At 38.8% G+C, this 14148-nt stretch overlaps 1 protein-coding gene across 1 annotated transcript; it reads left to right on the top strand.

The window, feature by feature from the left end:
- The first annotated feature begins 375 nt into the window (after window positions 1-375).
- LOC119537360 (putative olfactory receptor 10D3) lies at window positions 376-1317 on the top strand. Its single transcript, XM_037839847.1, has one exon. It carries the CDS (start codon window positions 376-378, stop codon window positions 1315-1317), a length of 942 nt encoding a protein of 313 aa, XP_037695775.1.
- Window positions 1318-14148: the final 12831 nt, after the last annotated feature.

Raw genomic sequence — 14148 nt, 5'->3', positions numbered from 1 at the left:
TGGTTCACAAATGATTCTCTAGTTGCAATTTCATAGTTCCAGAGATATGAAAGATCCTCCATCTGATTCTGAGGGGACCCTGTTCTTACCTTTGAAAATCCTTACTCTAGCATACTCTGAAAGTATTGTCTTAATAAAGAACATGTGGCATTTGAAACATGTGCAATGAAAATACTTGGTACAGAAATTGTAGGCTGGCCATGACAGCTATAGTCCAATTACAGTGCTTTGCAATTTGGATCAGAGCTATCTTTCCAAATCTGTAAACAAAACACTGTCATTTAAATCACAAATTTCATTTCTTCAGTATGTTTGCTCTATTGACAACAAGCCAGAGCATCTCTGCTTCCTCTTCCTTCCCCAGATTTGGCTCTCATGGAGATGAAGAACTGCTCGGTGGTGACCGAGTTCATCCTGTTGGGAATCCCGCACACAGAAGGCCTGGAGTCTATACTCTTTGTCCTGTTTCTGCCCTTCTATGCTTGCACCCTGTTGGGAAATTTGTTAATCCTTGTGGCTGTTATTTTTTCCTCACGCCTTCACACTCCCATGTATTTCTTCCTGGGGAACGTGTCTGTGTTTGACATGGGCTTTTCCTCTGTGACCTGTCCCAAAATGCTGCTCTACCTTATAGGACAGAGCCGACTCATCTCCTACAAGGACTGTGTCTCCCAGCTCTTTTTCTTCCATTTCCTTGGGAGCACTGAGTGCTTCCTGTTTACCGTGATGGCCTATGACCGCTTCACTGCCATTTGTTATCCTCTGCGGTACTCAGTCATCATGAATTCTCGAATCTGTGTGGGCCTGGCTGTGGGTACCTGGCTGTTAGGATGTATTCATTCCAGTATCTTGACTTTCCTCACTTTCACCTTGCCATACTGTGGTCCCAACGAAGTGGATCACTTCTTCTGTGACATCCCAGCACTCTTGCCCTTGGCCTGTGCTGATATATCCCTAGCCCAGAGAATGAGCTTCACCAACGTTGGCTTAGTATCTCTTGTGTGCTTTGTCCTAATCCTCACATCCTACACTCGAATCACAGTCTCCATCTTGAGTATTCGTTCAACTGAGGGCCGTCGCCATGCCTTCTCCACCTGCAGTGCCCACCTCATTGCCATCCTCTGTGCCTATGGGCCCATTATCACTGTCTACCTGCAGCCCACACCCAACCCCATGCTGGGGACAGTGGTTCAAATTGTGATGAATCTGGTGGAACCAATGCTGAACCCTCTGATCTACACCTTGAGGAATAAGGAAGTGAAATTAGCCTTGAAAATATTATTGGGCAGGACAGGACACATTCCTGAGAGTGCATAAGAATGGATGGCTGAGTGGATTACCTAGATTTCACTCTGCTCCAACATTTGAAATTTCATTTTGTAATTCTCAGATGTAACAATGACTTTGATGTTTCAATGCATTCTGAATGGCATGGACCACTGTTACCACAATGCTTTATCCTTTTGTGTATTTCATTTTTTCATATTACATAGGTTCTCCCTCCCCACCCCATGCTTCAAGAATTATAACATGGTGGTCATTATTTTGCCTCTCTTCTGTGGGGAACCACTTGACATGGAATGAGGGTCTTTCCCATTGCACCATTTGCTCATCTTTTCCATTTATTTCTCTCCAAACTATGAGTGAGACTGTGTCTGTGAGTAAAAGCAATTAGTAGAAGAGATTTTTAATAACTGATTGACAGAGTGATAGAATCTTCTCTATTTAATATTAGGCATACTGCATGTTAGAGGAAAGATTAAGTGTTTTCTCTTTCCTTCCCAACTGTCTAGAAAGGGAATGATATAGAATTTGTTAGCAAAAAGCTCTGCCCTCCATCCCATGCTTGGCTTCGGGCCTGATCTCCCTGTTTGAAGGTCCAAAACCAAATACGGTTAACTCCAGTTGCCTAAAGAAGGTGAAAGATATCATAACTAGCATCTTAGAATTGGGTCTGTTTCCATTTTAGGACCAGCCATTAGCAGGATTTTATCAGGTTATAGGATAAAGTCAATGGTTTTTCAACCACTGAAAGCTCCAAGGCTTCCATGTTAAGTATTTTTATTGAGACTTTCCCTTGCATCTACTTTATATATGTTAGATTTCTGGACAGGATCCCATTGGAAAAAGCTTGAAATCTCAGGACTGTATGATTTCCATGGTACCTTATTGGTCTACAATACACAATGTATATATTTTTATGTTTGTTTCTATTCATAACTTTAAAGGTATTGCTGTTTCTTTTTTAGTCCTTGAAACTTAATCATACCTCTCCACCTTTCAGTTGGGGTTGCCAGACTTGTTTAAGTTCAAAGGGCTTACTCCATTACCTGGCAAAGAATTCTGCTCCTCCTATTAAAAACAATTGCAAAGGAAACATTGATTAATACAATTGTCCTTGCATGGTCTCCTCATTTCTTGATATGAAATAAGATTTCTAAATATTGAATTTATCTATTTTGGTTCACAAATGGCTATACAGCAGCTTTGAGGAAGATGCTGATTTGATCTGAAATGTGATAGAAGGCAGAGATATTTTGCACTTCCCTGGATCCATTGCATCAACTGCCCAGAGAACAGATAATTTTACCTCAACCCTTTGTATCTCTGATCGAAGTACTAAGCACTGTGGTATTAAAATTCCAATGAGGAAACCTGCTGATTTACTGTGAAATAACAAGGAAATTCAGCTCCACTGTCCCCTTTTTTTCATTGCCAAATATCCCTGGACATCACTCCTGAATACCAAAATTTCCTTCCAAAATTCTCTAAATCCTTGGATATATCAAGTTTATAAGTGTTTTAAATAGCTTCAAATCACCTGGGCCTAAAGTTTCTGTCTTTGATGCAGTAATATGAAGACGATCGCTTATAGGACCCTTATTACTTGTCAGATTTTATGCTAATGCCATAGAAAATTATCTCATTTAATCCTCAAAACAACCTTATGATAGTTGTGTTATTATCCCTACTTTATTGATCATTATCTAAGGCTTAGAGACTAGTTTCTTGATCAAGAATACATAGATAAATGTGACAGGGACAGAACATGAATCCAAGATTTTTGCTCCTAAATACTAAGAAAGGCTGCTCCCCCAAAGCTTAGAAATATTTCTAGTTAGGGAGAGATAAGGTACTAACAAGAAGCACTCAACTTCATGCATGATAACCAAAGAAGCATAAAATATGTAAGATAAGAGCATCTTTCATACTCTTTTAAAGGAAATGGTAACCATGGGGGCCAGTGGTGCATTGAACTCCAGGATATCTGTGGTGTAGGCACCCAGGACACTGGTTCCATGATGAGATAGGATGGGACATCCTATGTAGAACACAGCCATAGAAAAGCAAGAAGAAGGGACCAAACAAAAATAAGAAGTTCCACACCTTTCTCTCTGTGTCTTTCCAGAGGACAGAAGTCACAGATGAAGGTGCTGCAATATTTGATTGTATCACCTGGGGAAAACTGCAAAGGGGAAAATCACAGAGTATAAAAAGCAGCAAGAGCTGGAGAGCACACTCTGTCCTCAAGCAAACCCCCACCTGCACCTCCTCCTATCACCTGCAATCTTCAACCCTCTTGTTACACAGCTTTCTGGACCATGTAAGGAGAGGCTTTTATTGTTAATTTCTCAGCGGACCTGGGTCATGGCCCTCTGGTCCAGCATCTCACAATCCTCCTTCTGAGCCACACTTGCTTTGCATCTAGCCTGGTGCATTCACCTTCTGAGGATTCTCAGAAACATCCCAAAGGACTCTGCTATTGGGGAAGGGAGCATCACACAAAAGATCCGAGAGCCCCTCCATGCCACCATGATGATTTCAAACTTACTCAAGTTGCCAGAAGAATGGTACTCATGGGACTGCATTTTCCCTCTCATCCATTCCACTGATATCTATCTCTCTCTATACATATATACATATACCTTCCAAGATACAAAGCACTCTGCTGGGAAGCATGTCTTTTCAGGGTATTGCAGAAGTCCAGGCCTTGATATGCATATATGGAAGGCACATGAGTCTTAAAGAAATACCACTTTCATGGGGAGCTGTGTCAATTTGCTGTTCTTTGGTCTCTGCTAAGGGGAAAATCTGTCAGAAAGTGAGGTGGGTGAGGTTTCGTAGCTTTTATGCACATTTTCTAAAAGTAAGGCGTGGAGGTCCAAGGTCTGAACTCTTAGAAGAGGTTTCTCCTCAGAGGATGGTCCTCACCCAACCTGTCCCCTTCTGCACTTGACACACTGGTGCTTTCAAGGAGGGAGATGGACTTAAAATCCAGTCTCTGGGATGCTGGCCTTTGTAAATAGGCTCCCTTTGGTAGCTTTTGAGAATATGGCTGAGCCTTACTTTAGACTCATTTGTGTGGATTCACATGTTGCTACTTGGCCATCCAGAGTAACCGGCTTGAAAAAAGCAACTGCTTATCAGAGGTCCAGTCTTCTTTATTAAGATAGCATCATGCATATTAATGACTCAACTCTTAGTAACATTTTAAGACAAAACGAAATATTGAAGTTACATGTCACATCCATTTTGAAAGGAATGCAAATCCATTATCACAAGATCTCCTTTGTTTTTTATTGCTCGTTCAACTAAGCCTGATTTCACTCACAGGTTCACAGGTTACATAAGAATTAATTTTGATCCCATTTTTAAAAGTAGAAGCCTTTTGAAATTTAATTATGTTAAGTGTCAGATTGGTGAATGGTTAATTCGCGACATGCTAATAACAGAGTAAAAGCCTCTATTTTACCACTCATTTATTCCATTATGCTCTGGAGCTAGGCTCCTGTGCTAATCTGTTGGAGATGATTCAGTCACAATAGAAAAGCTCCTTTAGGTTCAGTGTTCTGACATCTGAAAATAGACGTGGAGTTGCACACTGGGTTTTAATTCCTCCTCTCTCTTTATTTCTTAATTGAAAACTAAATTTTCTATGGCAACTGCCCCTTTGTCCTCTTCTCAATTGAACTGTTCCCTTTAGGCAATAGGGTAATTGGTTTTGCGTAGGGGAGCCAGATCTAGCAACTCCCAGGGCTTTCTTCCATTCCTTCCTTTCGGCTGCCTGCAACAATCTGAAAATTCTTAGAGTAAAACAACTTTTATTTCAGGAATATTGAAAATCACTTTAAAAAATAGAACATTCCCCAGATGTGTTCATTCAATTATTCAACACTTTATTTTGGAGCTTCCAGATTAGGAGAAGATGGGAGGCCCGAGGTCAGATCTGCCAAGGAAACAAAAAGCTCAGTCTAGACACTTTCCTGAAAGAGGAGTTCACCAGTATTCTTCCTAAGATAATGAAGCAAGACAGAGGGACAGGAGATGTGGAGTGAATCTTAAAGTTTCCATAAGAGTGTATTCTCATTCATGCTGGTCAGGACATGTATTCCAAAATATCTTACCTTTCTCATGCCTGAAATATTGCCTTTAAAAAGTGAATTTTCTCACAATCATACATTCGCTTTCCAAATGAAAATACCCCTGGATATTACAGAGATCAGATAATATCTGGGATAATGAGATGATGGCTAAAAAAGAGATGTTTCTGTTTATAGATGTGGGGAGGGTCATCAAGAAGGCAGATATGAGGGTGTGCAAATGCATTTTTCTCTAGATTTTGATTTGGCCAGAGTTCAGCCTGATGCCCTTAAATCTACTTTTCCACAGCCACCCTTAAGAAGTTATCCAGCTGGTATTTATTAAATGCCTGTTTTGTACAGATACTACTCTCATTGTTAAATCTACAAAGATAAATAAGGTCCCTGTCCTAAAAGAGTCCATCATTTGATGGTAAAATCAGAGATTACAGATTTGCCCAGAATAAAATGTGATAACAACAGAAAACATTTTTTTTAGAGTTTATCATATACCAGGTATTATTCCTAAGCACTTTAGTTATATTAACTCAATCCTCACCACAATCCTATGAAGTAGTAGTAGTATCCCCATTTTGTACCTTGAAAGCCGAGACACAGAGAAGTAATTTGCCCTGCCAATAAGATACAAAGCTAGGCTTAGATGTTATGCATTCTGACTCCAGTGTCCTTTCTTTTTAATAATTTCAATCTACTGTCAGAACTATGAACAAAAAGAGCACAAAGTGAGTGACTATTTCTGCCCAGGAATTTCTCAGACGGCTTTTCAGAAAAGGGGTGGTTTTGATGAATGAACGGAGTGGGAAGATGAATGAATGTCAGACAAAGAGGGTGGGGAATGCACAGAAGCAGAGGGAAAGGGACTTCTGTGAAAGCATGAGTATGTGATGTGCACGCCATTTTCAGGGAAAACTATATTGGCAGAATGGAGGATGACTGGAGGTGAGAGCGGAAGTGAGGAGAAGAAACAGTAGGGAGAGAGAAGGAAATGGTGGAAAGGAAATAATAAGATTATTGGGTTTCACATTGTGAAGGACCCTCTGTGTAAGAAGGGGTCCTGATTACCCAGAGAGTTTACACATGATGTTTTTGTGTTCTGATTTGTAAAATAAATTATATAGACATTCTACTTCTATATGAAGCTATGAGGCAGTGGAGGCCCAATAACACCGTGGACCCTGAGTTTGATCTAAGTCGGCTGAGACCATTTGCCAGTTCAGCCAGTGCCAAGCACAGAGTGGGAAGGGCACTTCATTAGCAGAATAGGGGAGGACTCTGCTCTCTTATACTCCCATGGGAAGTACTTAACACTTAACATCTGCTAATCTTTGAACCCGTCAGATGTAGGCTGTTCCAGTTCAGCCACCTACCTCTATGACCCTTCTCCACAACTGAGCTCACGTAGCAATTTCACTCTAGAACTGGGTCTGGATCAGAGATCTCCAGTTTCTCTGTCCTCAGCTCTGTCAACTATACCATTTAGATTGTTTTCAAATGTTAGACAATAATGTTCTATTTTGTTGTAATCCTAATTACACATATCTTGGGTGTTTACTTTTCCAAAGTTAAGCTAATCATGCTTAAGTCTCTGTGCATGCTAATCCACATACCAGCTGCTGACAGTGACTAGAGGTTGAGGGAAAAGTGACAGGGGCCACTGTATCTCTCTTAAAATTTGCTCCCAACTCAAAACAACCACATTTATGGAGGTTCAGATAAAGAGATGTTTTGTTTTATTGAGTGGAGAGTCTCATAGTCAGCAGGATGTGGTTTAAACTTATGCTCATAAGACAGGATCAGGAAGGTGCTGAGTATCTCAAAGTCATATGTTCACAAACCAAATGATCATTATCACTGTGGTTCTTTTCTACTTCCCAAACTCTCCAGACAGTGGTCTACATCCTTAGCTCTATTTATTCATCTCCCATTCTCTCTACTGCCATTGTTCTTTCTAGCAACCTCCAAATAAACAAATAAGAAGGCTTAGACGAAGGCTCTCTGGACCCTTGGATTCCATGATGCTACCTTGTGATGGTTGCTCTTCACTCACTCAGATCTTTCCTGACTCTGATTACTGCTGCAGGAGGTTTGGTCCATATTTCAGTATTTTATCACTCCTACAATAACTTTATGGAATGGGGTGACTTTAAAAGGAATCGTCAATTAGATTTGGGTTAAATTATGTTAGGGACTAATTTAAGGGGCAGATTTTTGTAGTTCATGAGTATTTCAAACATTTTTTTATTTTTTGATCCTCTTTTCCTTTCAACTTCCAGATAATCTTTTAACTTACTGAAATTTTGTATTTCCTAACTATGTTTGGTAAGACCCTTTGATTTTTAATTGTTTTTCAGTCATCTTTTATGATTAAGCTACGGTTAAATAGTACAATATTAACTACCTTACTCATATTATCTAGGTGATTATGGGACATTTTGTTTCTAGATGTTGGACGATGAGGAAAACATCTATGGATGAATCTGGTTGATGTATGCCACAAAAGAAAGGGAAGATTACCAGATGTTGCTGAGTGTTGAAACTCCTAAAGAGCAATCTGAAAATTTCCTTCTCTCTTTCATTATTTCTCTCCCCCTCTCTTTTTTTTTCTTTCAGTAACGGCCATATTTGTTTCTTGTAAGTGTAGGATCCTAAGTGAAAGTAAGGCAATGGACCTGTGGAGAATTGTGAAAGTTGTTGCGCTATGGAGAGGGGTTTTGCTTATATAAATTATTTTTGCAAGTTTATTTTTTGAAGCTGGGCTTGAGGTATTATGTTAACTTTCCCCATGATGCAGAGTTTATTGTGAGTTCTCTTAAGGTTGCTAAGCACATTAAACTGGTCTCACTCTTTGCTATGTTACCTTGCTAACTACTGAGAGAGACAGAGTCCAGATACTGAAGTTTTTATATTAATGAATGATAATGCATTTTAAATTGCTTTTATTTTTCAATTTATTATTGACACTATAGAAGCCTAACAGTCCAACAGATAATGAATGCAATTAATTTGAGTGCCGAAACTTGACCTAATTTGCATTTTCTATATTCTATGTTCTCTTTTCTATTCTTTCCCTGTTGGGCTACCCTAATCTATATTTCTTCTCCTTCCCAAATGTTTTCCTTATTCTCATTCTCTTTGTGCTTGTTCATAAATAATGCCAGGCCACAAGGAATACCTGATTGGTCTTAATCTTGGTTGCTGCTTGCATAACTGTATTACATCAGAATACAGAATTGAGGGATTACTGTACTGACAGGAGAAATGGGGCCCAGACCCCACGGTTATTTGCTGACTTGGCACATACTACAGGGCTGAAGATACAGGTTGCATTGGAGAGTCTTCCCCTCAGCCCTCCATGACTTCTAAAGACCCATTTTCCACTACTTCAGAAGCACAGGGATGGGACTGAAGCAGGAAGTGAGACTCCGTGGTCAGAAGGGCTTCCCCATGCAATATTGGAAAAAGACTTGAGATTCGTTCCCAGACAGTGGCTTCCCACTGAGGAGCCAAGGAACCCAATTTAGTATAGTCAGTCCCAGAGTCACTGAGGTCACAGCCCAGACTCCAAGGAAGCCAGTGGAGTGAGCTGGGTGCTGCAGAAAACTGAGGATGTCAACTTCAGCACTATTCTGTCACCTGATATGTCAATATGTCAGGACAATGCTGGAGAAAGAGCAGCTGATGCCGAGCAAGTTAACCAGGTTAAAATCGTTCTCTTCATGATTCCCAATTGTGTCCCAGCCATTACTCATTTCTCCCTAAACTCATGGACAGAGGGTCTGGGCAAACAAGAGATTCTATGAGGAAAAAGACCTGTAGTCAGGTCCTGTATTCAAGTTATAGGAAAAATGGGAATAGTAACTCTACTTACCTCATATGGTTATTAAAAGGTTCAATGGAAAAATGCCTTTAAAGCACTTAGTGCAGTGCTGAGAATCTAGGACATTTAAGTAATATCAGCTATTTTTCCTGTCATAGAATCTTAAGGGTTTTTAGGAATATCTCATAACTTCCCCATCCTTTCAAATGAGGAATCTGAGGCCTAGAGAAAGGAGGTTATGAAGCCCAATGGTTACTAAACTATATAATCATTAATTATATAGCTTATTAATTAATGTATTAATTAAACTATATATCTAGTCAATTTATTTTATGAACTACCAATCTATTTTATAATGTGTAATTTTATATTCATGATTAAATATTATATATTTTAAATTAAAAATAAGTAAATTTAGATGATACAATGTGTCCTTTCCTGTGATTTCTCATTTGAAATTTTACCTAGAAAGCAGTCAAATCTATTCCTGAATTGTAATGGCTATCTCAAAAAAAAAAAAAATCTGTTTAATAAAGTTCTGAAGCAGGTTATTTCTTGAGGTCCCCTATATGCTAAGATCTGTGAGCATACATACATAGCAAACTATAATTTATTTTGAAGTCCAGATTAGATGTGTGGATTTCTTCTAACCAACTTCCACTAATAGGACCATAGAAACAATGATCAGTGAAGATGACTCAGGATGGGTGGGGGCTGCTCCAGTGCCTTCATTTCACACCATACTATCCTGGAGTGTCCTTATGCCCCAAACTTTGATAGCCCTTATGGACATCGACTACTAATTCAGTGTTATCAGGGTATTCCTTTCCTCTTAAGGTGTAAATTGACACTGGAGTGATTGATCTATGATTTTCTGTTAACTCCCAGTTGGTTTAAGAGTTTCACACGTGTGATATAAAAAGCAGGATTCTTCACAAAGAATGGCTCAACAAGAAAAGTTGGGTGTTGGAAAAAGCAAGTTCTGTGTTCACATAAAGCCGTCCAGTCAAGGCAGGATAATAGCAAAAGCCAATCACCCTGCAGAATGAACCCAAGAAGGAGCAAACCAGGGTCTTGCTGTTCTTTAGTTACTGTATTCTTTGTTGACTATTGCTTATGGACATAGAATTTAATTTTTTATGTGAAGGTTTTTAAAAAAATATTTTACTCTTCCCGTATGTGGCCCGATGTGATCTCTGAAAATGGTTCACCATTCACTTGACCCAGAAAACCCCACAAAATCAAGAGGTTCAAATCTTCGTGCTCAATTTAAGAACAGCAGAGAAATGGCTCAGGCCATCAAGAGTATGCATATTCAAAAAGCTACCAAGTGTATGAAAGATATTTTCTTGTCAAACATGTTCAAGCATCAATTCTCTGTACTAGTAAAACAGGCATGTTGTCTCATTCAAAACAAGCCAGACAGGCAGCTTATGTTCTCAGGTCTATGTTCTCATGCACCTACTTCACCTCCAGCAACAATTCAACTCTCAATTTTGAAACAAATATGGAGTAATCTCAAAGATTTATCCAATATTTTTCAGCAGCTGTAGAACTTTCTTGACTTCCAGATCCCTTGTTCTGTGAATGAGTCTCAAAAGTGACATTTATTAGACCACTGTTGATGGAAATAAAGAGACAGATAAGTGGGTACTATCTGGATACCTTAGAAATCCAGAAACTGCTTGGGTAGATTTATTGAGTGCCTCATGATGACCCTCCATCCAGAAAGAACTGACTATTGATGGAATCTGATTTTTCATTAGTCAAGAAGCTCATCCACTGGTTCGGCACGACACCAGAGATGTCCAGACCTAATCCCCAGAATATGAATAGTTGGGTTATACAGCAGAGGGGAATGAAGGTTAAAAATGGAATTAAGTTTGCTGATCATCTGACCTTGAGATGGGGAGATAATCCTGGATTTTCCAGGTGGGCACAATGTAATCATGAAGGTTCTTATAAGTAAAAGAGGGAGGAAGAAGAGAAAACCAGAGAAAGGGCGGCCTGAAAAAAGAATGCTGACATCTTGACTTCAGACCAGTGAGACCTGTTTTGGACTTCTGATCTCCAGAACCATAAAATAATAAATTTATGTTGTCTTAAGCCACTAAATTTGGGATGATTTTTTTATAGCAGCAAGTGGAAACTATTGCAGAAGATATGCTTCTGAGCTTCACCACTGATGCAGAAACTGTCCTGGGTCTCTCCACTCCTCAGCAGAGTTGAGCTCTGAGGAATAGACTGATAAGCTCCTCTGAACGTGTCAGTCTCAGTGAGTAGATTGTTATGTCTGGCTAGAAGCACATGGGAAGACAAAAACACTACTGGGATAGGTCCTAGAAAGACAGTTGCAGTAAACAATCTGCTATCTCTGTTCCTAGGCTTGCAACTGTGTTTTGGTCTTGAGCACATGTCCACCGGCCTCACAAAAAAAGTATGCTTTCGGTCCCAGAGTTCCAGGCTCTCTATGAGAATACAGAGATGGAAGTTTAACAGAATTATATCCAAGTATTATTTGTCAAAACAGAGATAGTAATTTACTGACTGAAAATCAGCAGGGCAATCAATTTTTTTTATTTTTAATTTTTTTTATTCTGGCAATCAATTTAAAAAGGTTCCTAGTGATAAAAAAAAAAAAAAAAGCATTGCTAGAAGTTAGTATTCAAAGAAGTAAGTATCTTAAAACCATTAGAAAGAAAAACTTATCTTAATGTTTGGAAAATTGAAAGTTGGGGAAATGTATCACTTCACAATATGCATTAAAATAAATATCAGATAGATGAAGAGCTAAATAGTAAAAACCAAACAAAAAAGAAAATGATAAGCAAGCAAATCACAATAATTCAGTTGGGAAAATTCTCCACTTCTTTTGTATCATTCCCTAAAAGAGAAAAGAAAGCCTCCAAAAAGACCCAGTTAGTAAGAAGTTATCCATCAGCATGAACTGCCAAATTCACCCAAGCTGACACCATTTCCAACAAATAAATGCCCCACACATTTCCTTATAAAAGCATTTTCCATTGAGGGCTTTGTCCCATCTATGGAATTGACACAGTTTACAATTATTTAAATACAAACACAAAACGATGTCTAGTTTGCCTTTATTTTGGAGGCTACAGTTAGAGTAATTTTGGTCTGTGGGAATACTTGCATACTTCAGGTTTTGCTCTAAATTTCTTTTTACTAAGATATTCAGGAGGAGGCCAACAGGCACTACCAACTAATTTTAATCTTACTCCCTTTTCCTTTTATTTATGGCCACTAATCAGTACAGCCAAGAGCAGCTACATTCCCCACCCATCCCATTCTGAGAACTTTCTGATTGAGAGCTTTTTCCCATTTATGGAATAGGCCCAGTTCAAAATCATATAAAATAATGGTTAGAAGTATATTTACTCTGTCCTCATGTTTGAAGAATAAAATTAGGGTAATTTTGGAAAAGCTGAAATACTTCTATGCCCCGATTTTCTTTCATTAATTAAATTCAGGATGTGGAAAATGACTCTCCAAATAAGATATAATTCAAATAATTTTCCATTTGATTAGGTCTGTTAATAAGTATAGCAGTGAAAATTAACTTTGATGTAGCAACCAGAATGGAGAACACAAATGGAGGCTGGTACCTCCTGGGGACAGGCAGGTGCACAGGAAATCCCTTCTTTCATTCACACATTCTCCACGAGCATCTCCAATCTTATTGAAAATGTCACTACGCCTTCTGAGGTCTAAGTGCATGTACCATGGCCTTACAGTTAGTATTTGCTAGAGAAATGACCCTGTGAGTCATTTCCTGTTAAAGAGAATAGAGGTGGCATTTAAGTAGGAGTAGCAAATACTCAAATCTTGAAAGCACTTAGGTGAAAAACCAAATCCACAGTATTCATTACATTATTGTGATTACAGAAAAATACAGAGGAAGAACTAAATTTATTTCCAAAAGGTATGGTGCTGCTGCTGATTCTGTTGCCTCCCCACCCCCAATGAGAAACACGTTGTTCATATCATAGGTTATTACAACATAAAGCTTTAAGATATGTTGGCTATTATATTGTTCACCAATCCTTCAAAGAGATGAAAAATCTAAAAGCTTCTGATCTAAAGACTCTTTTGAAAGTCAATGTTTGTTCAATAATTCAATGAAATTATATAAATATGTGTACATATGTTTGCATGCATACATACAAGTGAAGAAAGAGAGAGAGAGAGAGGGAGAGAAGGAGAGAGGGAGAGAGGCAGAGAGGGAGAGAGGGAGAGTTTAAGCAAAGAGAAACTTGGAGATAACTGGTTCATTGAGATCAAGCTCTCTTTGGGTATAGTTCAAGAGTGGAGAAGGGCCTGACCAGTTGTTCTGGCTTTTCTCCTCCTAAGTAATCGAACCAGATCAATGGTAGCCAAACTTGTCCTCAATCAAAGAATTTCAGTTTTTATTATCTTCTTTTGTTTTAAACCATTATTATGCATTTCAAAATATTTTTGAAAAGAATAACAATTATTTACATTATTCAATCATATTTTCCTTTCTGAATGGTTATTTCATTTTTTTTTTTTTTACTCCTGCCAGTTTTATTTTGTAAAACACTAACACAGTCATTTTCCTCCCTTGGGATTTGCAACTTCCTGTGGACCCATACAGATCAGCAATAGGATTTAATCCTCTCCCTCATTGGAGACTCAGGTTCCTGTAATGTGAGAAAAGGGTGGTGATTAAGGCTCTGTGCCTCTAGGCTGCATTTAAATAGCCCCCTTTATCACAACAGTGAATGCAAAAGGCAAATACAAAAGATGGATGCTTAAAGGTCACAGTGAAACAGTTTGTGATCTACCCTACCAAACCAAAAGCAAATCCATGAATTGATTGAAGGATGTAAGGGAGGACTGGTCAAGAATGAGGACCTGCATGCATTCTCTGCTTGCTCCAGATGCTTCAAAAGAATACAGCATACAGAA

The sequence above is a fragment of the Choloepus didactylus genome, chromosome 6, assembly GCF_015220235.1.
Source record: "Choloepus didactylus isolate mChoDid1 chromosome 6, mChoDid1.pri, whole genome shotgun sequence".
NCBI classification, from domain to species: domain Eukaryota; kingdom Metazoa; phylum Chordata; class Mammalia; order Pilosa; family Megalonychidae; genus Choloepus; species Choloepus didactylus.
Note: the sequence above shows the minus strand (reverse complement) of the source record. Positions and strands in the feature narration are given on the sequence as shown.